General features: G+C 39.8%; 1 protein-coding gene across 3 annotated transcripts; it reads right to left on the reverse strand.

Moving 5' to 3' along the window:
• Positions 1–200: 200 nt before the first annotated feature.
• LOC134657805 (protein DEK) lies at positions 201–25491 on the reverse strand. 3 transcript variants are annotated; one of them, XR_010097648.1, is made up of 17 exons: positions 25344–25491; positions 23026–23176; positions 17379–17482; positions 17001–17099; positions 16267–16373; positions 15228–15360; positions 14138–14266; positions 10731–10893; positions 8882–9040; positions 7504–7589; positions 6888–7052; positions 5914–6030; positions 4078–4183; positions 3396–3571; positions 1755–1907; positions 1087–1235; positions 206–474 (listed from the first exon to the last, which is right to left on the reverse strand). XR_010097648.1 is itself a non-coding variant. In XM_063513370.1 (16 exons), exons 1-16 carry the CDS (start codon positions 25383–25385, stop codon positions 460–462), a joined length of 1905 nt encoding a protein of 634 aa, XP_063369440.1. In that variant the 5' UTR covers positions 25386–25491; the 3' UTR covers positions 201–459. The 3 variants fall into 3 exon arrangements, 2 of the variants coding, with proteins under 2 accessions (XP_063369440.1, XP_063369441.1); XM_063513370.1 differs by lacking the exon at positions 1087–1235 and having other exon boundaries at positions 201–474; XM_063513371.1 differs by lacking the exon at positions 1087–1235 and having other exon boundaries at positions 208–474; positions 23107–23176.
• Between the last annotated feature and the right edge of the window lie 1904 nt (positions 25492–27395).

Consider the following 27395-nt stretch of genomic DNA (forward strand, 5'->3'; position numbering starts at 1 on the left):
CTTGCGGAACCCTAGGGTTCTGCGGAACACTTAGAGTATGGCTGATCTAGTACAATACGGTAGATAAGCAAATTGATTGACATATGATTATCTTAATGTTCGCCTCAAAAATGTCATGGCTCAAACGAGCACGAATTAATTTAAAATAATATCCCGTCAAGCAAGGGTACCTGATTACTTAGACTGGCTTCTCAAAGTTGCCTTAAAATCCGTTTTCGTCCAGGTAAATGACCCATTTATAGGCAAACTCAAAGTGCGAAATTGGCTCTAATGTGACTGATTGAGCATGCATAGGAAAGGTGGATGTGATTTACCCCATAGGCGATAAATTGACGATAGTAATTGTATGAATGGATGATTAGCCCCGGTGTAGGAGCGGGGCCGCGGCGCGGCATTAGTCTAGGTTTAAGTGGTGTACCTTAACTTTTATGAATGTGTTTGCGGCCGAGTACTCACTGCTCACGAAGAGATGAGCTGAAATACAAATTGAATAAAGATTACATAAAATAAGATAAAACATAGTTTATTCAAGTAGGCATATTACAATGCGCTTATGAACTTCAAATAAAGCTACACCGACTCCAACCCTACACCTCTGCCCTGAGAAGATTTAAATCCCATCTCAATTGGAGGAGGGTATCCCAATATGGGACCGGCAACAAATTATTAGATTAACATTAAAATGGACGTAAAGTATATTTTTTTATTCGGTCAGTTATTCGGTAGACTAAAATGACATTTCATAGTATGAAATGACACATGATGTTCATACTATGAAATGTCATTTTAGTCTACCGAATAAAAAAATAGACTTTTAGTTTAGCGAATAGATCCATTCTCAAAAACGTGTCATTTCAATGAAGGACTTTTCTATTTGATAGAAAGTTTTATTAACTGGTTTTTATGGGTTGCATCCTTTTTCCTAAACTATGTGCATATAATAGTTCATAAACTGCAATAATGTCAACTGGATCAACACAAAAACATGATAATACAGTAAATTATTTATTATTTTTAAAGGGTATTAATAAATAAATATTAATATAATAATATAAACATGCAAAAAACTTAAAAAGCAAAGTCTACCTTTGATAAAGCGGGTGTTCCACTGCCTCAGATATTTATTTCTCATAATATATTATTATTGTAATAATATATAATATGTCCTTTTATAAACTATAGGTATACTATGAAGACATCTACACTCCGCCTTAACTCCTAACATCTTAAATACACTGCAACAAAACAGAAAACAAACCAGTCAAATAAAAAAAAAAAACTTAATTACTACTATAACTTATTGTCACAAAAGTTTTTTAAGCGCTCGTGCGAATATTGATACCCGAGCAAGCGAAAGATTCCAAAATTGAACCACGAGTGTAGAGAGTGGTTCGAAAAATGGAATCTTGAGCGTTACGAGGGTTAAACAAAATTTGCCCCTGAGTGAAATACAAAAATTTTCACCACACCAACCCGAAATAAATATTAACTGTAAGATATCAAACAAAATCAAATCAAATCCAAACTAATGTTATTAAATATGAATCATTTAAAAGTCAATACTACCAGGAAAAACAAGAAAACAACTCAAAATTTGCATTTGATTACTTTGCCTCACATGTGAATAAAATGCAACTTTGCTATCAGTTTTTGGACAATCAAGAGAGCCTTTTACCAGTGTGTGTGGTGAAAAATGTATTATTCTAAGGTTGCTATGGTAAAGGCAGTTAATGTAAAGTGTATATGACACTGACCGACTTGACTGTGGCCTTGATGAAGTCCTTCTTGTGCGCCAGGTCAAAGTCTGGGTAGTGGCTGTACACCTGCTTGCACACGGTCTTCATGGTGATCTGCTCGAGGTTTGCGCCCTCGAGGATCTGCTTCACGTACTTCTTGATCTCGTCGTCCTGTCACAATATTAGAGAGTTAAACGGCTATTTATGGATACACAATGGAGTTAAAACTGCAATTTGCTAATTGCAGATGGCTAACCTAACTTAATAAAAGCCTGTACTGCTTTTTAATGGTTACTTTGGCACGTGCTGAAGACCGCTCTTAAAAGAAACAAAGGCTTTTGTTTAACAGATTAGTGCTCGAGCCCGAAAAAATCATCTGAGATAATTCATACTATACTAACTATTCACTATTTCATACCAGCATTTAAATACATAGTGTCCAGTAACACTGTAACGATGTGAAACGCAAATGACTCGCAGCTATGAATGTCTTTTTCCATGACAAAGGATCAAAAATGCTTAGAAGAATAATCATGGACTTAAAACGATGAAAACAATATTTTCATGAGTTTAAAGGAAACGAGTTGTATTTATGTAAGTTATAACTGAATGCTTTCGGAATTCGGATGATTTTATAAATAATCGTACTCCCATATCGTCCGTTTTAAATGAATACAAAACAAATACAAATACAAATACAAATACAAATAATACTTATTAACAAAGTTTTTAGGACCTCTCAAGCGTATTTTTTGCGTCCAATAAGTGTAAGTGTAAGGCCCGAGTGGACGCTCGAGTTGGGCGTGCGGCGTGCATGTTAAACAAATGCAAGCGTATAGGAGCGGCCAAGAATTCCTCCTCACTTCCTTCTCCAGACTCCTCTTCAGAAGACGCGGCCTTCTTGTTTGGCTGGACATACCAGCAGTGGCCTACAAGTTGATTGCGATACTCTATGGTACATACCGTGGGCGGGCGCTTCTTGTCTACGGGCGCGTCGCTGTCTCCCGCGCTCTCCTCCTCACTACCCTCCTCCTCCTCCTCACTTCCTTCCCCGGACTCCTCTTCAGAAGACGCGGCCTTCTTGTTTGGCTGGACATACCAGCAGTGGCCTACAAGTTGATTACAATACTCTATGGTACATACCGTGGGCGGGCGCTTCTTGTCTACGGGCGCGTCGCTGTCTCCCGCGCTCTCCTCCTCACTACCCTCCTCCTCCTCCTCACTTCCTTCCCCGGACTCCTCTTCAGAAGACGCGGCCTTCTTGTTTGGCTGGACATACCAGCAGTGGCCTACAAGTTGATTACGATACTCTATGGTACATACCGTGGGCGGGCGCTTCTTGTCGACGGGCGCGTCGCTGTCTCCCGCGCTCTCCTCCTCACTCCCCTCCTCCTCCTCACTTCCTTCTCCAGACTCCTCTTCAGAAGACGCGGCCTTCTTGTTTGGCTGGACATACCGGCAGTGGCCTACAAGTTGATTACGATACTCTATGGTACATACCGTGGGCGGGCGCTTCTTGTCGACGGGCGCGTCGCTGTCTCCCGCGCTCTCCTCCTCACTTGCTTCCCCAGACTCCTCTTCAGAAGACGCGACCTTCTTGTTTGGCTGGACATACCAGCAGTGGCCTACAAGTTGATTGCGATACTCTATGGTACATACCGTGGGCGGGCGCTTCTTCTTGTCGACGGGCGCGTCGCTGTCTCCCGCGCTCTCCTCCTCACTCCCCTCCTCCTCCTCCTCACTGCCTTCTCCAGACTCCTCTTCAGAAGACGCGGCCTTCTTGTTTGGCTTCTTGGCCGGTCGGCCCGCCGCTTTACCCACTGGCTTCTTCTTGGCTGAGAGAAAAATTTGAACGTTATAAGAATTCCTAATATAGCACAAAGTTGACAGATAGACAGAGGGATAGCTCAATCAAAACTAGTCCGGCTAACCAAATTTATCAGTAAATAAGCACAAAAACTATACTAATCCCTTTTTTATGAGTGCTACTACTAGCGTAAGACAAAGACAGTATTCTCTCTATGTTTAAAATGAGACAGTTCCTGACCAAACTATATGCCATCATGACTAGCCGATCACATACACACACATACTCAAGACACTTATTGGGTTTGAGTCATTCACTGAGGGCTCTTTATCATTTGTCACCATGTCTGTCACATTCTAACAAGTATTTAAGTGCGAAAGTGACGCATGACATGACAGGTGATAAAAACGCGGCCATGATACCGCTGCAGTCTTCATGTGTGCGTGTCGCGCGTAAACACGAGGAAAAATTAAAATCACAGTTTCGTCTCAGCAACTCTGTCTCTGTGGGTTTTGTTAGGAATTTTGAAATTACCTGGTGGCGTAGGCGCTTTTCGCTTAACCGGCGTCGCCTTGGCGTTCTTAGTGACGACTGCCTTACGGCCCTTGGCCACAGGCCGGCCGCGCTTGGACTTTGGCTCCTGCGGAACATAGTTTAACATAAGTGGAAACCCTACAAATGAGAAATAATAGTGTTTGTCGATCAAGTTACGCTAAAACGGCTGTACGGATTTTTGTGATACAATATTTTCGAATAAGACAAAGGACATTTTTACTCCCGGAATTTATCCCTAAGGGGATGCAATTAGTTACGTATCTTCTTGCCCTATACTTCGTTTTTTTTAGCATTAGAAATAAGGTAAATAATCTTGATGTGTCTTTTAATTGAAAAACACATTTTAAAAATAAGTTGCGGTAAATATGTAACAATTATAAATCTAATACGATCTTTTATAGTCTTCTGCTTTCATAAGTAATAGTTATTGATTTTTAAACGGTGTTTTTCAATTAAGAGACATGTCAAAATCACTTACTTTCTTTCAAGTTCTTTCTAATGCTAAAAATACGAACTATAGTAAAGCCCAGAAGGCAACCATTTGTTATCACATTCAGCACCGAAAACCAGACTATCGGGTATTTTATGATTTCGTTCCCAGGCCGGACGATCCGATAGTCGGGATCGTGGTACTACAGCTTTACGACGAAATTTTCTTCCTTATTTATTATTGGCTTATTATTGGCCTGGCGCGGATGCCATGTTTGGCTGGGTGGCAATGAATGTGTTATTCTGCCTTAGTGTTCAAAGACTGTCCTTGGCCAAAGGAGCTATACGATAAAAAGTGACCTTAGTAATAGTCAAACTAAACCATTGCATCTCCATTTGATTATGAAATTAAACATCTCATACGGTAACTTGTCCAAGTGAGTCACAGCGCTCAGCCAGCCTATTATGGATAGCTTTATCCATCTTTATCCACGTGATAAAATAACTGTCACTGTTTAACACCGTGGGAAAGAAAGTGACGGACACCGTTTTATCACGCTGTCACGTAGACAAGAACGACCATCATATCCGTACTGGTTTGACGCTCTCCTTCGAAACTATTAGGGCTCATTTAGACGGCGCGCGAACTCGTATACGCTTTTAGTTACATTGCGGACCATTGAGGTTACATCAATCCAGCCGACCGATCAAATAACGCAATGTAATGAAACTCGCATGAGAGTTTTCGCCCCGTCTAAATGAGCCCTAAAGCTTTGGATTCCTCCGAAAACGGTGCCGTCATATTACGGCCGCTATATAGCGTTGACTGACGTCACTAGAACGTTGTCTATGTAAACAAGATGGCGCGGTTTCCTAGACGGCGTTACGTTACGTTGATTGTCAACGTAACGTAAGATGACGGCCGTCATGACGGTGTCGATAGTTTCGTGAACGTTTTATTAGATAGCGGTGACGCCATTTTGAATAAATGACACGAGATGTGAATAAATTATTCCGTACTACGATTATTTTCCTCTTCTGATGATATTTCATCCTCCAAGTAAATTATAGATGATCAAGCAAATCTTGTCAGTAGGAAAAGGCGCGAAATTCAAATTTTCTATGGGACGTTATCCCATCGCGCCTACATTTTTCAAATTTGCCGCTTTGACCTTGGTGGATGACGGTGTGTTATGACGCCGTGGTACTTTCCACATGTCGACACCGTAAAGACGGCCGTCTTTTGCGGCCGCTATATGACGGCACCGTTTTCGGAGGAATCCAAAGCTTTACTCTAGTCTCCTATGATCATTTGTCTTGCTCGGTGATAAGGTTCAATTTAGTTTGGCAAGAAAGGAAGTAGTAGAATGAGGGGAAGCAACTCACATCGGATTCGTCTCCGTCGCTGCCGCCGCCAGACTCGGACTCGTTTTCACTCTCCGACTTTTCACTCTCCTCATCGCTTTCAGAGCGCGCTCGCTTTGCCGCGCGACCCTTCTTGCCCTGGTAACAAATTGGTTATTAGTCATTTGAATGCCCCAAATATGATGTAGATTAGTCGAGGATGGATTAACATAGTTATACTTACTTGGTCAAGCAAATCTTGTCAGTAGAAAAAGGCGGCAAATTTGAAAAATCGCGGGTTAGCAACACTACGTTTGAATTGTTCGAAAATCGCGTGTCATTTATATCTTATCTGTGGAACTGTTTTGTTTACATTTCATCGTTGTTCGATGTACATTGCTGCTTTTTGTTCGTTTCCTAGGGATACCATACTTTGCTTTGCTTTACATTGCTACTGACATATCCAGCTTGACAGACTAGAACTGACAATGAAACAAGGGGTCACCAAACTGTAGGCTGGATGACAAATTTTCATTCATGTTTGTTTTTAGGATCAAATGTCTTTAAGGGATCCACTGCATTAAAGCAATACAAAAGTCAGAAATGACAGTCAAAATCCGACAGTAGTATTTCACTCGCGAAACGCTTCTAACAAAACGATAAGTGAACGTGACGTCACGGTCACTGAAGCCCATCTTGAAGTATGAACAAAACAAGAAAGTTGCGTTTTTGTCGGTGAAATATTTCGTTTATGTATATAGTTGCCATAATATAATCTTTTTTTGGATAAAATGTTCCTTACATTTTGGTACACCGAATGGTATCCCTATTTTTTTCCTTTTTGGGAGTTAAAATAGAAATTTAGTTGTTGAAACTTTCAGTTTAGGTCCTGTATTTTTGTATTATTTTAATATCCACATTATTGTGATAAATGGCTCATTTGCTATCTATTTTACTAGATTTAGTTATAAAATTCAACATGTGTCATCATCCCTACAGTGCGAAGTGTTAGTCACCTTGGTGAGCTTGCCGCGCTGCCGCTTGCCGCGCTTGCCGGGCTTGCCGCTGGAGCGGCGGCGGCCGGTGCTCTTGCGCTTGCGCGTGGCGCCGCCCGCGCTCTCGCCGCCCTCGGGGTCGAAGTCAGAGTCCGCCTCCTCGGACCCGCTAGGGTTGAACGAACCCTACGGACAAACGTTATTCTACACAATTTGCCACAATTATAGAATAGTGAAGCGTGAAGAGTATGCATATACCTATGTATACGCTTAAGGGCCCCCCCACACTCGGATCTGTTGAGCGTCGGCGTCTAGTCAACTCTATGGCAGCTGCTCGACGCAACGTTGGCGCAACTGCGCAGCGCCGCCATTTTCCATAGCGCTGACTTCCATTTAGATGATATTTGGTATGGAAATGGAGTCCCAGGGAAAGACAGAGTTGTAGAAATCTATATTGTACTAAACTCATTCTGATACACTGTCTGTTATATATAAATGGTATACACTGTTACATATTTTTATTTTTCAAGTTCGAACAGTTCCTGATATTGTTAAAAATATATGAATTGTATTCACACACAACACACCTACACCTACTTTTAAGAAAAATAAAAAAATACGATTCAATGATACTTACATCTGAATCTTCTGAGCCATCCTTTGCTGGTTTGGGACCCTTGACCTTCGTCTCCGGGTCCGTCTCGTACTCCTCATCGGAATAGCCTACACAAAATATTTCATTACTTACTAGGTATTTTACCAAAAATACAGTATGATCGAAAACATATTATTATTATTTTTTTTGTGTTTTATAATGCATATATTATAATAATATGGGTATCTATTGTTTCACAAATAGTTTTAAGTCATAATGTATTGTTTGCCCGCATTTTCGTTAGTTCATAATTCATTTGGTTCAGAAACGCGTCACTTTTCAGTATTGCCATAAAACAAACCTAACCTAACCTAACCCATCTATAGGATAACCTGACGAAAATCCTGAAAAGTTAACGGATTCAGTTTTATGACTAGTGATAATATGACGAACAATACATTATGACTTAAAACTTTATGGGAAACCAAGGGACCCCATAATAATATACTATTGTATTGTAGTACGGACGGTTTTCCGCAACTCGTCTGGCGCCTATTTTGCGAGATAGAGGCTAGTCCTGCCAGACCAACTCCTCGAGGAATCCCACCAAACCTTTGATGTTGAGTAGAACCTCGGAGAGATCTCTCGGGCATCCGAGTTTTTGCCCTGTATCGGGCCGCTCCGCTGCACTCCAACATCACGTGAGAGGCTGTCTAAGGCTGGTTATAATGTAGTATTGATCAGGGATGTAACGGATGTGGTTTTATCGGAACCGAAAGCGGAACCAGATGTTTTAAATTTAGTTTATCGGAACCAGAAACGGAATCGGAACCGAAAACGGAACCGGAACCAGAACCGGAGCCTAAGTCAGTACTATCAGTAGGTATACATTACACAACACGACACATACGAATACGTACTTTAAATTCAAAAACACGGATAAACCAGAACATTTAATTACTGCAGCACGTGGCAAGCGGGGCTATGAGCGAATGACTGGTATAAACCTGTTTGTTTTTGATGTACACCGCTCATGTCCCGCCGCCGCGCTAAGCATTGACATCCGATATAACTTCCGTTTCAAAAGTAACGGAACCGGAACAGAAACGGATGTGTAATACCAAACGGGAGTTCCGACTTAACGGAAACGGAGCTCCGTAACATCCCTACTAAAAATCATCAACTTCCAGGTTTTTCCAAGTTTTCCGACATTTCGTCTATACCCAAATGTAATTTTCATAAATTAAAATACTGCGTAAATTTATGTAATAATTCAGAAAATTTATTAGTTTTACTATTGAAATAATATGCAGGAACAAATAGAATTTGTTTAACCCTTAATCTGTGAGCTGTCTAATGCTTTGTAGACATTTGGCAACACTATGCATTTAAGGGTTAAGAGTTTGTGTAGTGTGTTTACCTCGGTTGTGCACCTTGACGGCGGCGGAGCGTCTCGGGCGGCCGCCGGGCGTGGCGGCGGCGGCGGGCGGCGGCCGCGCCACGCCGCGCGCGTGCACCGAGTTGGCTACCGGCTGCTGTAGGAACCCTACTAGCCGCGCCGCTAGATCCGCCTGAGACCCTGCATACACATTCAAATATCAAATATCAACATTTATAATAATAACATTGAAATAATACTTCCTTATCATAAATATTATAGTATGCATTTTTACACACTAACACACACACACACACACACACACACACACACACACACACACACAGTGTAACTCTCTGTACAATTTGTACCTACCAATATATAGATTAAGAAACTAGTATAAGTAACGAAACTGGGTCCTGTAACACAGGGTTTCCTAGATCAGGACACAGGGACGTGATTTACTGTATGTCTAAATTTATACAATAAACTTTTTTCATTTTTCATTTTCATTTTTCATTCAGCAAATAGGCCACAAGGGCACTTTTACACGTCAATATGGAATTTACATACAGCAAAAAAAAAAAGCCAGGTAAGTAAAGGTCCGCCTGAGACCCTGCATACACATTCACTTATAATACACGTAGGCCAGATGCCGCTGGCAGCCGTCGCAAGTGTATGCGTTCCGTTCTACCACTATAATAATTAATTACATCACACGAATTTGAAGATTTTTTGACTCCTCTTTGTCACACCTGGTCACATTTGGGTTACCCCTCCCCCCCCCTTTTTTTTAATGGTGTGGAGTCACATATCTGGCTCAGAGATGGACAAAATTCATTCGAATGACGAATAACGAATAAGAATAACAAAATTTATCGCGAATGACGAATAAAAATGTCGGAAGATTATTCTTATTTGAATAAATTATTCGTCGAATAATTTATCCGCGAATAATTTATTCCTCGAATGATTTGCCGCGAATAATTAGTTTATTCGAATACCTTATTAACTTTTCACGGTTTAGAAAGATTAGCAACTGTGATGCGCAATGCAACTACCTAAATAGTTATGTATGTATATAATACATTGTGAGATTCGCTTTGAAGCAAACAACTGCTAAGAAAATTTGATGTTATCACTCTTTTATTATACAGCTATCTCTTTCTAGGTCAGGCCAGAAAGTTACTAACTTTGTGTGTGAGTAATTCATTGTTCACGCTAATCCTTTTTTTATTATACTACCTGGGCTTATCTTTTAACCCTTAACAATCTTTAACTTCTGAACATACAGTAAAAACAAGTCATATGAAACGTGCTATTATTCATGTTGTTTATTTGAATGGAATAAGCCAAAAAACTTAAATATAATTCGTGGATTTATTCGCTTGAAATAACGAATAAATCATTCGTCATTTGAAAAGTGGTCGAATGATTCATCCGCGGAAGAATTATTCGCGAATGAATCATCCGCGGATGAATTATTCGCGAATGAATCATCCGCGAATAAAAAAATCGTGAATTATTGTTTATTCGAATGATTATTCCGATAAAAGTTTATTCGAATGATGCCCATCTCTGATCTGGCTATTTCGTTTTCAACTAATAAATAAACATTATTGACAAAAGCATTGTTAGAAATTTATAACACGAATCCGATTAGGAATAAAAATACATCCATAAAAACAATTATCATAGCAACAACTAGTTATTTAACTCAAAATCCTTTTCGGTTACAGATTTAGTTAAAATGACGTCACAAATTTTGTGAGTCCCCCCTCCCCCTTGTCACAACATGTCACATTTTCTTAACCCCCCCCCCCCCCAAAACGTGTGATGTTAATGGACGAGCCCGTTTGGGTTATCGCGCCAGTAAGTAAGTAAAGCTTACCCTTCTTGTCCAAGTCGAGCATCTCGCACATGGTGCGCACCTGCTTGGGCTCCATCTTGGTGGTCTCCTCGAGCTTGGCCTTGTACTCGGCGGAGCCTATCGCCCACTCGTACCCGCGGAACTTTTTGATGTTGCGCTTCACGTTGCGGTCGAGGCATAGTTGCTGCAGAATAACCATGTCCATAAATATATTGTTATCTCGTTGTACTATCTCGCTCCGTGATTGTTAGAGTCTGTGCGGAAAGAGAAGAGTCGTGAAATGTATGGAACCTAATACATTCTACGACTTCTCTTTCCGCACATACTCTACGCCATTTAGGGTCCTAGCTAAAGTGGTTGTTGCATACTTAAGCTATGCAATATCCAATTTAGCTAGATCCCTAAACGGCGTAACAATCACGGAGCGTGACTCTACAAGATTTACAGAAATTTAAAATGTATCTCTCCTTTATTAACAACAACTCTTTTAAATAGTAATTCTTAATTTCTTAATTCGAGATTTTAACAATTGATTTTACCCACGTATTTTTAGCACGAAATGTTGTCAACGGCTCAGGCGGTATAGCATTAGGGCCACCCCACATCTGGCGTCTTTCGAGCGTCGGCGTCGGTCAGCGCTATGGAAAATGACGTCGCTGCGCAGTTGCGTCGACGTTGCGTCGAGCAGGGCCATAGAGTTGTAGACGCCGACGAGACGCCGACGCTCGAAAGACGCTAGATGTGGGGTGGTCCTAAGGCTCATTTAGACGGCGCGCGAACTCGCATGCGATTTTAGTTACATTGCGCACTATTGAGGTTATAACAATTCAGCCGACCAATCAAATAACGCAATGTAATGAAACTCGCATGCGAGTTCTCGCGCCGTCTAAATGAGCTTGAAGTCGCGCGCGTGTACGCAACTCATGCTAGACAGCCAGGTGTCAATTTCGCGATATCCATTCGCGTTAACGAAATAAACCACGAGAGTTTGTGTTGGAACTGACTTTTTCCTTGAACTTGAATACAAAGATACAAGACACATGCAAGTCTCACGCAGTGTTGGAGTTCGGGAACCGAAAAAAATAATAATTTTAATTTAACATCTTCAAGGTTGTTATTGAATAGGGTATTTTCCTACTAGTCAAATCAGTTTCTTTTTTAGAACTGTCAAAACGATTTGCTAATATGGAATTTATATGAAACATTACATCGTGACGTCACGGTCAACTCACCACAAATTTTTTAAATAAGACTTGTGATTAAAAATAACTACTATCTATGTTTTTCTAATAATTATCTGATGCTTTATTTCATGGATGGTGTGAAATAATTTATTTCAAATACAGGAAAATACCCTATTGTCTGGCCAACTTAGACCACTGGAAGTTGAGAGGTTGACTTAGTTTAAGGCGCTAGACGCCGTTTTTGGCCGAAAACTCTAACATTCTAGAGTCTATATCTTCTTAACGGTTCAACAAAAAAATATGAAAAAAATATATATGATTTTACGTTTTATGTACAACATTTCTAACGTTTGACTTGTTCCCTATGACTTATAGTTTTTCCAAAAAAGGAACATTACGACAGGCCGTTTTGCGACTAACTTTGCCTATTTCTAGTGAACGGTTTATTCGATTAAAGTTATTTTTAAACTAGAATAATTGTTTTAACAGATACTACAAATGCAACGTAGAATAATGTTAATAAATAATTTTTTTTTTAAGAAATCGAATATTTTTCAACATTTTGTGCGTATGTAGCTCGAAAAAGGCGTGGCCGGCAGTCGTGTGCTAGCTTTGAGACGAGGAGGCTGTGTCGCTCGTCGCTCCGTGCCTTCCTTGTATTCTGCATGCTTGTTCTGAGCCGAGGCGCAATAAAATTGGAGTTATTGTGGCCAAAGATTAAATAACTGCAGAATGTTGATTTGGTTGTGACGCGCTTTAGCGCGCACAACACGGTGTTTCGCAGCCTATTATTACGAACGTAATGACAATATTTCCACTTATGTTTGAGAAAGCTTCATTTGAAATATATAAAAAATGTTTTCGAACATGCGCCGACATATTGCCATTAAAATTTAACGTTTTTAATAAAGTTCAATTTCTAAAAAAAATTGATCAACATTGGCAATTTATGTCGTAGGTATATACTATATAGTTTGATTCAGAAACCATTTCAGAAACATTTTTAGGATTGTTACCCATTAAAATGATGTTAGTTTATTAAGTAAATCTGAGGGCACGGCAGTGCCCCCGCCAAGTCGAGCAAAAAAAAGAGGCACGGCCGTACCATCCTTTTCTCGAAGCGATTCAGGCCATTTTCGACGTCCTGTAATTTTGTGCTGGCTGAAGCTAAAACCCTGAATTTTCAGTAATATATAGGGCTAAACATGCTTAAGATATATTCTCAAAAACATTCAATTTGAACTAGTAGTTTAAGAATGATTGTACGTCAAAGTTCCTTATTTTCGACACTGACACACTCACTCACTCACTCATCTACGATCATCATAATTCTAAGGTACTTCTAGTATAACAAGCACAAACAGTACAACAGCACAGTACAGTAGCAAACAGTACAGTAGCAGTAGTAGTAGTACAAGCTTCAAATTTTAAACATAAGTAGTTTTCAGCTTATCAAGCCATAGAAAACCTAAAAATATTGCAATATCAGTCACGTTTTAAAGATCTAAGAACTGCATAAGTAAGTTTGTAATCCCATATAAATATTTGCTATTACAAAGTTACTGTTGCAGTTCCTACAAATAGTAGGTAGTAAAGTAAAGGTACACTACGATGTACGATGTGAGTATGAATGAAGATGTGTTTCTTTATGATATGTGTATATATTAGACAAAACAAAAAACCTAAGGTAGGTAATAAACACATTAAAAAATGTTGGCTGACGGCGTATTGCATAAAGTATCATTCTATGGAACTAACTAGGTATGTCAACAAAAGTCATTAGTAAATTCATTCATCAAGTTTGATTACTTACATAGTTAGCAAGTTCCATCGAATGACACTCTACCAATTCAATACGACGGTTATGTCAATTATACAAACGTGCAGCATGGTGCGTAACGGGATGGGTAAGTAATATATAATAATAATATAATTTTATACGGCGTTTTAAACAGGACGCGAGTCGTATTAACCGTGAAATGTAATTTACGACCTCCACTAAATGCATTATCTACTCATACTCAAACAACAAAATATCTGCAAACAAAAGGTATACGAGTATAGCGCCAACTGCACGCCTCTGGGCTGTATCTTATTCTTTGAACCTCGTGGCGGTGCAGCGATACAAAATTCACGTACGATCGCAGCGAGCGGGGTAAGCGGGTGGTGCGGGTACAGAGCGCTTAGCTCCGCCCTGACGCTCAAGGGCATTGGGCCTTCCAATCGTCTTAAGGTTGGACTTACCCCGTATAGGAACTGGTGCAGAATCTTCTGATCCTGGGTCTTGAAGCGCGACAGTGAGATCTCGACGTTGTTGATGTGGCCCAGCGGGATGCCCTTACCCGCCGGCAGCGGCACGGGCGGTTCCGTGGGCTGATCAAACAAACGTATTGTTGTATATTATTAAATTATACAACAGGACTTAATCGCGTATCTAAGTTTTAAGATTTACCTCCGACGACCACGGGGACAACGCCGTCCTCGAAACGTCGGAGGTAAATCTTAAAACTTAGATACGCGATTAAGTCCCGTTGTATAATTTAATAATGTGTAAAAATCGTGAAAGTTTAAATCAGTGTTGTGTATTGTTGTATACTTAGAAAGCCTTACTGCTTGGCTACAAGTGATGATTGATTGAAAGATTTGTTCTTAAATGTATGAAGTTGGATAGAAGTCAATTGGTTATCATATTCACAAGTTATAGGTGCACGTACAAACGAGTCTGCCCAGGTAATTTTTTTTTTATCTTAACCTGAACATTAACCCTTAACCCCGAGTGCTGCGAACGCGATATGGTGTCGGTAAAAAGTTACATATCGACTACCGTAGGCTCAAAGGGCGTAAGGGACAAAATGGCGAAAATGAGTTATGAAGGCAGTTACAAACTGTAACTCCAGATCCTGAAAATCCAGAGACTAGAGATTTTTGGTGCTGGGACTCGAGCGGTCAATTTGGTACAAAATACCAAGGTAGTTAGTTCAAAACTTCACACTCAATAGTTCTAATGATTCTGATTTAAAAACCAAAAAACAAAAAGATGGTCAAAAGTTATGTACGTCAGGAAATACACTGCCATATTAAGGGTTTAACGCTCCACGCTAATAGGCCGTCCAAATATCGGGTATTTTATTATTTCGTTCCCAGGCCGGACGACCCTATAGTCGGGATCGTGGCATTACAGCTTTATATGACGAAATTTTTGTGGCCTGGCGCGGACGTCTTGTTTGGCTGGGTGGCAATGAATGTGTTAACATGCCAATGAAGTTTTCTTGCGCTGTCACTGCCGTCCACGCACGTTCCCCATAAAAAAAAACAAAGTTATGAAAAATCTTACCTCTTTCTTGGGCTTAGGTTTGGGCGCCTCCTCCTCCTCCTCCTCTTCTTCCTCCTCCTCTCCCTCTTCGTCGCCCTCCTCCTCATCGCCCTCGTCGTCGCCATCTTTGGCTTTCTTTGCTGGCTTCTTTACCCTGATGAACAAGAAACAATTCTATCATGTTGCTAATTAAAGGTGTTAATGTACTGTTAAACTCCAACGAAGATGCCTAGGACCCAGGTGTAAAGGGCGTAAGAGCCGATATTGCCTATTCCCCAGAGATTTTTGTAAGAATTGTAAGTTAAAGTACCAAATCGTGCTAACATAGGAGTTTTTTTTTTGTTAGCCTGGTTTAGTGTCCCACTGCTGGGCAAAGGCCTCCCCTCCCTTCCTCCACTCAATCCTGTCGTTTGCATTTTCCCGCCAATCCTGATTAAATGCGTCCAAGTCGTCCCGCCATCTCCTCTTTGGTCTGCCTGAACCCCGGCCTGCACCATCGATGGTGTCCCGTGGGTCCCACTCGGTAACCATTTTGGCCCACCTTTCAGGGTGCATGCGGCAGACATGTCCCGCCCAGTCCCACTTAAGCTTAGCGGTCTTGGCACCTACATCTACAACTCGAGTTCTCCAGTTAAATTATAAATAAATAAGTCTTACTTTAAAATTCATAGTTATAAGGAGAAATTATAAAAACTCTCTTACAAGGCATAAGGGTGTCAGGAAATATGCAAAATTGAACCCTAATAACCCTATCACTTTGAAATAAAGTTCAAAATCTTGTCGTATTTTTTTTTGCCTTAATGAAGGCTTAAAAGTATATTAAAAAAATAAAAATAAAATAAAATATTGTACTATACTATATCCAATGGTGGTATGACAAGGTATTTGTCTTGTGACACGGGCGATATTTAAATTGTTCAGGTGTTATTGCGTTGAGGAGTGCCGGATTCTGCTATTCAGAATAATTCGGTTGAAAATTCATCTTTTAAATTGGTGCTATCTAACAAGACACATAAAATTATACATGCTAAGATAAAAATTAAATAATTATTAGACTTACTTTTCTTTGGGCTTCTTCTCGTCCTCATCTCCCTCCTCGTCGCCCTCCTCTCCCTCCTCATCCTCCTCCTCCTCTTCCTCCTCATCCTCGTCTTCTTCTTCCGTATCCTGTAGTAATTATAAATATGTTAAACTAAGTCCTGTAGTAATTATAAATATGTTAAATAGCAGACATTATTGTTATGTGTGCAAGTATTAAAATTTTCAAGTATATTAAGTCCAGTTACTTGGGTGAATCAACTTTATCTTGTCACTCGTTGCCATGGTTACGTTCCCCTGGGTCAAACTTTAAAACCTGATTTTTAGGCATTTAAATTCTCCAAACACGCTTTTTTGTGTAACTTATATACCCTTTCCATAGAGGGTCGTCTACCAAGCGTGTCAGAAGGTGGTGGACAATCTTTTCTAACAGTTCTAACAAACTATGCTACTATTGTCTTCTCTGACCGGACAGAATAACAACAAGAAATAATTGATCCACCCAATTATAAGCTGTGGGGACAAAGATCTATCAGGTAGACCCTGAAGGATGGAATATCACGACAGTATAAAACAAAGTCGCTTCCGCTGTCTGTCTGTCTGTCTGTATGCTCAGATCTTTAAAACTACGCAACGGATTTTGATGCGTTTTTTTTAATAGATAGAGTGATTCAAGACGAAGGTTTATGTATAATTTGTTAACCCGTGCGAAGCCGGGGCGGGTCGCTAGTTTAAATCGTGTATTTAAATTCATACCTCTTTCTTAGCCTTCTTCTTGGGCGGCGGTTTTTTAGTGCTGTTGTTTTCTTTCACGTCATCCTTCTCATCGTCATCGTGTGTTTCACCATTTTCTTCCTGCGATAAACATTATATCGTCAACTCTACTCTATAGACTCCAGATTACAGAGCCATATTAAAAATATGAAAACGACTAACTCACGTAACAGTTTTGAATGATTCACGGTCGGTTACACTAGACTTATTTCGACCGGGATATGAACCGTGATTACCTGTTGTATTATTCTCGAGCTCCCGATATTTCGAAGCAGTTACATGCCGCTATCTTCAGATTGCTCAGAACATTGCTCTGAAGAAAATAAATGAATGAAATAAAATAAAAATTGATGATAATACCTTTTTTACATCGCCCTCTGCTTTCGCGTCTCTCTTCTCGTCCTTAGAGTCATCACCGCCCGCGTCATCTTCCTTTCCATTGGCCGTTGTGCTTTTGCCGTCACCTGCGCCGAAGGAAACCATTATAAAGACATATGTCAATGTACGCTACACATAGACTAGGAATCCTCTAGACGGAGTTTTTTTTAGCATTAGAAAGAACTTGAAAGACGGTAAGCGATTTTGACATGTCTTTTAATTGAAAAACACTATTTAAAAATCAATAACTATTACTTATGAAAGCAGAAGACTATAAAAGATCGTATTAGATTCATAATTGTTACATATTTACAGTAACTTATTTTTAAAATGTGTTTTTCAATTAAAAGACACATCAAGATTGTTTACCTTATTTCTAATGCTAAAAAGACGTATAGACGGAGTTTAGAGCAATTATTTCATGAAACCGATGCTGCCAAAAATACGGGGGTGCGGGGGACGAGGTGAGCGAATCCCGTGCCGTGATTGGTCCGTTCAAAGACACGGACCAATCACGGCACGGGATTCTGACACTTTGACTCGAAGATGGAGTAAAACTATATAGTGGCAGAGGGGGTAGCGTTACTATGCTCAGTCTAGAGGATGTCTTGTCTGTGACGCTACATTAGTATAGTCATATAGTGCTATACATTCACCACACGGGATTGTTACGGGTCCTAGCTAAATTGGTTTTCCATACTTACGCTATGGAATGTCCAATTTAGCTAGAACCCTAAATGGCGTAACAATCATGGAGCGTGACTGTACATTCCCTAAGGGCGTCCGCTGGCTGGCGCGGTTCCACGGAGCGGGCGAGTTGGTTAAAGATTACTGTGCAAATTGTCGTTAGGAGTCATATTGAGACGGCCTAACCATATCAATCTCCGTAACAAACAACTTTCGATATTTTCAACACGTTTCCGTTCATTTAATATCGATTAAAACGAGGAACCTCAGGCATTACGGTAGAATACCTAAACCTAAGCCCTAAGTGTCCTAACTTAAAAAGAAAATTGACATCACGTCTACATTTAGAACTTACGAAATAATAAAGCTGTCTATGTAAAATTGAAAACGATCGGCATATTCAATAACCTCATAAATATTCTTCTACAACTGACCTTGATTTTAAATAATTTAAGTCATAAAGGAAACCGGTAGTGCCCAGCACACTGGTAACCTAGTGGCATAGACTAGGAATCCTCTAGACGGAGTTTAGAGCAATTATTTCATGAAACCGATGCTGCCAAAAATACGGGGGTGCGGGGGGACGAGGTGAGCGAATCCCGTGCCGTGATTGGTCCGTTCAAAGACACGGACCAATCACGGCACGGGATTGACTCGTAGATGGAGTAAAACTACCGTATAAGTAGCAGAGGGGGTAGCGTTACTATGCTCAGTCTAGAGGATGTCTTGTCTGTGACCTAGTGGTAGGAAGGAAACGAGATTCGTATCCGGGTATAGTATAATAGGGATTTCCCCTGACATGTCAGGATTTTTGATCCTTTATCAGAACTGCGGGGAGGCTTGGCGAATGTCAGGGTTTTTTATAAAAATAGCAAATTCACGCCAGCTTTATTGAAACCGGTTTAATGAAATGGTTTTTAGACGACTTCAGTAAAACACATATTGTATTTATAGTCGTTGTGTGTAGTATGTATGTATGGATGTATAAACTCTTTATTGTACAAAACACTAAACACAAATTTATGGCACAGGATAGGCAGTACAAAGGCGAACTTCTTACAAAGGGATTTCTTCCAGTTAACCTTTGAGTAGATGAGGATTGATGAAGAACGGTAGACAAATATAGCACTGAGTACAATAGACTAGAGGAAAGTCAATAAAATACAGTATGATAGTTAATGGTACAATAATCAATAAACCCTTGGTTTTCCCACTTACCCATAATGCAATATGCACATTACAAAAACCCATTATTTCCTTATACATGTCACTGATTACTTGATTAGGTTTTTTTGATCAAATGCCCGAAAACATACAGAATGATGAACTGCGACAAACTCTAGCCGACACAAAAATGAACACATAGACACAAACCACACCGTGACTGAAACCCACATTATTGTGACCCAAACCTACACAGAAAAAAAAACTTTTTAATTCGAAACCATCAGGTTAACGTTTTTAATACTTTAGGCACCTTCTCTTCGTCTTGATCAGCGGTCGACAACCTGCGGCCCGTGAACCTGTCACTTACGACAATGTCTGATAAAGTCATAAATATTAACAAAGTACGGCCCGCGTCAACTTCGTTAACTACTATGTGGCCCTTGACTGCTAAAAGGTTGCCGACCGCTGGTCTAGATCTAGATAAAAGTGCGTCTAGAGACCCGTTTCTCGAAAGCTTGTAACTTGTAATACAAGCTGATGTCACTTTTTGTCAGCTTTTGTTAGAAAGGGACTTCCACTTGTATTAGAAGTTACAAGCTTTTGAGAAACGGCCCCCAGTGCCCTGTTTATCAAAAGCTTGTAACTTGTAATACAAGTAGAAGTCCCTTTTCGACAGCTTTTGTTAGAAAGGGACTTCCACTTGTATTACAAGTTAAAAGCTTTTGATAAACAGGGTACAGATCCAAATATAGCGGATCCGCCGCGCGCGCACCATTTCCGAACCGCTCGCGCACTGCACGCACGCTACATATACCTAATTAGCTATTAGCAAATGATGTGCACGGCGTATTAAAATCATAATGAATGGTGATCAATTCACAACGCAAATGATGATAATGAGAGGACAAACATTCTCTGATGATAACATTCAAAAATGTTATCCCTTAGAACCAGCAACGGCTGGTAGCTATGTATTATGGGTGTTCACTCACAATAGAAAACAAAAACTAAACCTACACATTCAATTAACCGTCGCAAAGTACCTAGATGTCGGTTTCCGTCCACCCGGTCATTGAACTCTCTCATAGGTTTTCGGTATTACGAATATCTTGACGACCGATAGACGCCAACTGCAGTCCATTTTACAAATGGATATAAGGTTTTTTTTAAATTTTATGGAAAGATGTGCTAAATTGTTAACACACCTGTTTCGGTCCAAACTCACCGCACTGCCGTCGACCGCGCCCGCGCCAAACACAAAACATATAGTTAACACGAAAAACAAAATAAGCTAATTACTTTTATCACAATAACACAACACAACCACGGTGTTTTTGCATATTGATCTGATTTAAAAAATATATAAGTTTTTGTTTTTGACTAACATTACTACGAAAGTTCAAGGTCGTCCATAATTTAACTCAAGTCTATTTTGTAAACTTTTTCACATTCTCACGTTAAATTCATTAATTTTTAAACACCTGACAACAAACAAATTATGTGCTTTAACTGTTTAAACTCTTGTTTCATTATTTAGAATGAAAAAAAGCCAAAATTGCATTCCCGCACATACTTTAAAATTGGCTAGGGTCTGTTTAGAAACAACATCAACATGGCGCGCGGGATGCGCGCGCAGATCAACCGGGCTCGGAGCGCCGCACCGATTTTGCCTCTTCCCTCATAGAAAATCTTTTGTTTCACGTGCGAAGCTATGGCGATTCTTCTCTTTCGCTCTTATTGAATTTCCTATTGATCGAATGTACTAAATCTTTTTCCATAGGAGCGCAATCCAAAGCGCTCCGCTTCGCGCGTTACCTTTGATTTCTATGAAATTATAGGAGTACGCCGTGTAGGTAGTGGTGAGCTGTCTATAAACTTATAATGAATAAAGTTTATTATTTAATTGGTATTGAGTTTTTTACGATAGATCTTAAATAGTAATATATTAAATAGGTACCATAATTTCATTTTGATTATTTATGGGAGTGCACCGCACAAGCGCTCCTTAAGGCGAGAGTTAAAAGCTTTTGATAAACAGGGTACAGATCCAAATATAGCGGATCCGCCGCGCGCGCACCATTTCCGAACCGCTCGCGCACTGCACGCACGCTACATATACCTAATTAGCTATTAGCAAATGATGTGCACGGCGTATTAAAATCATAATGAATGGTGATCAATTCATAACGCAAATGATGATAATGAGAGGACAAACATTCTCTGATGATAACATTCAAAAATGTTATCCCTTAGAACAAACGCAAATATAATGAGTAATGTGTGATTTCCATTTGTCCTATTAATACATCTTAGGTGTTAATTTACTACCGAAACCTTAATTTCGTATTAAGCAGAGACATCTGTTAATACAATACCACATTTGAATTAACAAGAAAAAATCTGGCGAGGCTTCGTCTGAAATCTTCTTTTTGTGTGCCTATGTGTTTCTTTCTTCTTTGTGAAACTAATTTTACAAGTAACACAAACACAAGTATGACTTAGTGTTACTGTACGGGTCAATAGTTTTTACAGTTTTATTGTGGATCAATAGTCTTAATAATTTAACTAAATTATATTTAATTTAATTTGTATAGCTGTAGTATTATATTTAATTTAAATTGTATAGCTTATAGTTGCGCTCTCTCGAAAGGGTTTCCACGGAAGACCAGCGTCGGGGACTTCAAAGGTTCCTTGACATGAAGCTGAGTGGAGACCATTTCAGGAACGCTTTATAACCAATCTATGTCAGTGTTTTTATTAGTTAAGTTTAAATTAAGCGTTTTTGAATAAAGCTTTTTCTATTCTATTCTAAATCCTTGAAATCCATTTGTGACCAATATACTCGTTTTGGGGACAATTAGGTGCACTAATTTGATGTGAAAGGATTGATTAAATTATTTTATCATTACACACGATAGGTGGAGACGGTATGGTAAGAGGTTGCAAACAAATGTAGCATTTATCTTCAAATTGGATTGACCTATTTTAGTGCAGTTATCTGTAATTGTGGTACAGTCAAAGAATTTAATTTCAGTACCATTTTGTACCTTTATTACAGTGACAATCAATATGAAAGTAGCTAGGGGCCTCGGGACCTCATACTATTGGCATTGTGACATAGCTGCATAGGTACAGTCAAGTGTAAAAATATGGGCGCATATAACTTACTCAAAAATATGTCCCATCCCATAAGTAGTTCTTAATTCACTGACATAAAAGCTACGGGACATATTTTTGAGTATCATGTGTACACCCTTATTTTTACACTTGACTGTACAAAGTGGTACTGAAATTAAATTCCTAGATGGTACATCCGCATTGGTTGTATGATATGTTTTATTTTAGGTCAATATTTTAAAATGTACTTATTTAATAATGATTATTATTGATGTGCAAGTTCTTTTTGAAAAATACCACATTAAGTTTTCATACAAATTCCTTTTCAACTGTGCTCCAAGCTTTAAACCTAGGTGTAAGGCCTGAGTGGACGCTCGAGTTGGGCGTGCAGCGGGGCGGAGCGTGCGGCGTGCATGTTAAACAAATGCAAACGTATAGGAGCGGCCTTAGTACACGCTGCTCAAATCATTTGGGAGCCCGACGCCACGCTGCACGTCCCGCCGAACGCTCCGCTTCGAGCGTCCACTCAGGCCTTACATTAACAGTAACTACTAACTAGTCTACTAATTTTGGACAAATGAAAACCACCCGCAGTTAGTACCCCACACAGGTTAAGTGCAATGTAGATGAACAGGCCGTCCCAACACACAACTCTGACCTTCAATAATATCTTTATTGGGCGCGTCGCTAGGTTGATCTACATCGGTGTTACCTGCGGCCTGGACTGGGACCGACTCACCCTTGGAGTCTTGGGACGACTCATCTTCTGTAGTATGCCCGTCGCCAGCTGTGGACTTCTTGTCTTCATCCTGTATATGAAAATGTGTTTAGAATAAGCATGTATTTATAAGGAATAGGACATCTGAATCTGTAAAAGGTATATTTCTGTATAATGACATGTGTCTGGTAATTAAAAATTAAAAATTGTTAAGATGTAATACTAATCTGAATAGAAAATAATTTAGTACTGAGTTGGTATATCAAATATCACATATACCTCTTAGAGATATTTCAAGAATGTGTAGTTAAAGTTGGATTTTTTTTAAGATGTCCAAATGTTACTTTGATATAGCTATCCATGCCGTAATGGTATCATCTTGGGTCGTCCCATTCGTTTTTCGTCAAGTTCTTAAATTAGTCCTATTCTGCTTTCGTCATTCATTCTACATTGAAAGCCACCGACGATTGTGACGAATGTAGAATGAGTGACGAAAACAGAATAGGACTAATTTAAGAACTTGACGAAAAACTAATGGGACGACCCAAGATGATACCGCCATAATCGGCAACGGCGACCCTAGTTAATTACGAGTGTGATCTTCTTGATTATTATGTTACTTTATACCTAAAATTTGAACATGTAAAGAGTTGTTACTAGTAGGTATATACATACTAACATTGTTAGCTGTGGAAATTAATATCTTTTTAATTTAAATCTCAGGGAACAAAAAGAGTTGTAAGCTAGAATTTACTTATTTATGCAACAAATTAGCCAAAAATATGTATACATGATATAAATAATGGGGCAGTAGAATTGTTTACAAATTTATTTGTGATAAATTGTTTGTATCTATCTTAAATCGTGACTGTGTGTGCAATTATTTTGTGTTTAGTATTTTTTAACATATTATTTCAAATGTGCAGTTTAAGTAGTGATTCATCATAGTATGTAGTAGTTACAATCTGATATTCTGATTAGATTGACTTTTTTGACCATAATCATAGTAGCTAAAAATGGAAAATTAGACTTTTTGTTTAATAAAATGCCATCATTTTTTTCAGAAGTTGTGATTGTGGTATTGAAAATATCAATCTGGTGATATTGTAAGTTGCTAATAAGTGTTTCATATTTCCTGTATGGTATTATTATGTACTGTGGAAGGAAAACTTTTACACTAAATACTTTTATTAACTTACACCGTTATATAATTATTTTAAAATATCACCAGTTCATACATACATTTTATGGTGGCATGGTATTTGGATAATTTTTGACAAGTTTTTCATACAAAATATGAATTTCTCATAAGCAGTTTGTTTAAGAAAACAGTTCTGGATATAAAAATACAACTTCTCATTGCAATATTTCCCATATTGAACCAACTAAACTTAAAACGCTATTTCCAATTCGTATGTAAAATTACAATTCAGAAATTTCAGTCGGCAAATCTGCAACTGAAGATCCAAGCGTCAGTTCGTAGTTCCCGTCATTTGAATTTGAACCTTATTGCATACACGCAAGGCTCATTTCACGTTACAGACTTAGAATCTTACCACTATACATACCCAAATATACAAGCTGTGTACATATAGCGAATAGGTATAGGCCGTATAGGAACTATATCTCGTCTTATATTTTAGGGTCAATCGACCTCTGTCATATTGCTTTATCGAGACGATAAATACAACTACGACATGATCGGAAACTAAACAGTAGGAAAATTGACCGAGGTCAGCAATAAATGCCTGAAAGAAAGCATGTTTATTTACATCGACGGCCTAGCTCCGCAGCGAAATAGCGATGCGCCAAGCGGCGGGGCATTGGAATGACAACATTATCACTCTACGTCTAAAAAATAATCGCAAAAACCAAATATCAAGGTCATGCGGATTTCCTATCAATGTCATTATGTACATATATCGTGGTACATTAACAAAGGCCTGCACCTAAATGCAAAGGGGCGGGGGTGGCAAAAATATGCGAAATCTGGAAAATAATCCCATCAGCATCAGTTTCGATAACCGATCACGATGGCATTCACAGTTTTTCTTGCGAAATATTGACTAATATCACAACCCTCCGTGGCGCAGTTCCCGCGTTTAGCGGGAAGCAAACGTTCTGTCAGCCATGTTGAGACGCAGACAAACATTAGTGATATAACACGGAAATAACATCACTTCACCACTAAAAATACTCTTAATAGACGCGCACCACTGCATAGAAATATAATACAAAAACATATTTCACAACTATACCTGATTGTCACTGATTTTCGCTTTATCGGTATCACCCGACATTTTTCCTACGAAGAAATTGAAAGCGAATTCAAAGCGTCTTCAAACACCGGACAACACAAATGCACGCACCCATTAAAAAAAGTTTTGGCGTTTAGTTATCGATATAGCTCTCATTTTACTTCGAATTGGCGGCATTTCTTAAATGCTATTAAATGAAATTATATTTTTCAAATATTCTAAGATTAAATTTTGTTAAACAGTAAATTAGAATAAACCTGGGATAATTAGATTTTTTATAAATAAACTTCGAATTGAATAACAAACGCAATCTCTAAAGTGATGTCCAGACGAGACAATTTTTCGACAATTTAAGGGTATGCGCGCACAGGCAACTTTTGTCGCCGCGACTATTTTGTCTCTCACGTGAAGTCTATGGGTTAGTATGGAAGTGCGCACACGTAGCGACGCGACTCGCGGGAGACTTTTTTGTCCGCGGGTTCGGAGACAAGCACGCGACGCAACTGTCTCCTTCCCTGTTGGTTTAAATGCTAGTGCGCGCACGGGCGACAAATAAGTCGCCGGCCGGCCAGATGCCACTCGACCGCCGCGGCGAGAGCTTATACAGGGTTAATTTTTAGTCAGCTTACAAAAAAAAACCCTGAATTCAGTATCGTTAATAGAACCCATTTCAATAAAAAAACATGTACTTTTTATTTTTACGATTTATTATTTTTATCCCTAATAATTTTTACAATTTACGCACACCCTACACCAAACAGCTGGTCATGGACGGCGCACGACGCATGAGTGTGTGCGACGGGGGAGTGCGCGCGGCGGGGGAGCGCGCGCGCCGCCACACAAAAGCCACCGCGCGCGCCGCTCAGTCTCACGCCGCGCTCTCTGACGGACAGTCGTTTCATGTTCTCCTCGCTCGCCGCTGAGCTAAAGCGAAACGATGTACTCAAACCGCGAGTTTTATGAAATGGTGAGAGTGTACGCCAGAGCCGATAACAATCTGCGAGCGGCTCGTAGGTTGTACGAGGCAGAGATTCTGCCTGTGTTAAGAAATACCGGTTGTACATACCGGGGCGTAATTGAGGACCACATCGAGGAAAACGTGCCTCTGCGCTAACTACGCGAGTTTTATTTCATGCACGACGGCGCCCCTCCTTATTACAGCCGTATCGTGCGCGAGTACCTCGATGAGAGGTATGGAAACCGCTGGTTAGGGCGCGGTGGACCGGTGCCCTGGCCAGCTAGATCACCTGACCTAACTCCTTGTGACTTTTATTTGTGGGGTGAAGTGAAACGTAGAGTTTACGTCAAAGAAGCTCAGAATATCGATGATTTGAAAAACAAAATTATTTTAGCATTTGATCAAGTGAAAAATGAACAACGCGTGTTAAGGAACATTAGTGGAAATGTCCTAAAACGTGCTAGACTGTGCTTGCAGCAAAATGGACTGCATTTTTAACAATTATTAAAATACAATTAGTGTAAGTGAGTAAAGTGAGGAGAAATGGACTCCATTTGTAAGTAAATTAAACAATTATTGTAAATAGCTGATTCCAATTTTTAAATACGCCTAAGCACATGTCGTTTTTCACTTTATCGTCTTCTTATGATCTGAGAATTAATTTGTCTTAAAATGTTAAATGTTTGTTTTTTATTGACTATCGACATGGGTTTTGACGGTCCTAAGCCCGTGAAAGTATGAAGGAAGATTTGGAATCAATTTAAAACCGCCGGGCATCGACCCGTCCAAGACAGGGGGGGGGGGCCCTCCGCCTGCGCGGCGAAGAACAAAAGCGGCCATCTTTGAACTCTGCCCACACCGCAAAGCTCCCCGCCCGCCCACCACTCTTACCCCCTGCGCAAGCGCTGCCACTGGCCGCGAGCGGGTGCCCCGCTCACTCCTCGCCCCCGCCACGGCCGTCAGAAAGTAGGGTGACCAAGTCTTCTACTGTTTCTGTGGAATCATTTGGGTGCACTTTTCTTTTTTCTCATTTGAGAAGGGATAAAAATAAAACAAAACGTATATTTCATTTACCTTAGCGATCATTTATACGA

This window comes from Cydia amplana, chromosome 21 (assembly GCF_948474715.1).
Source record: "Cydia amplana chromosome 21, ilCydAmpl1.1, whole genome shotgun sequence".
NCBI classification, from domain to species: Eukaryota; Metazoa; Arthropoda; class Insecta; order Lepidoptera; family Tortricidae; genus Cydia; species Cydia amplana.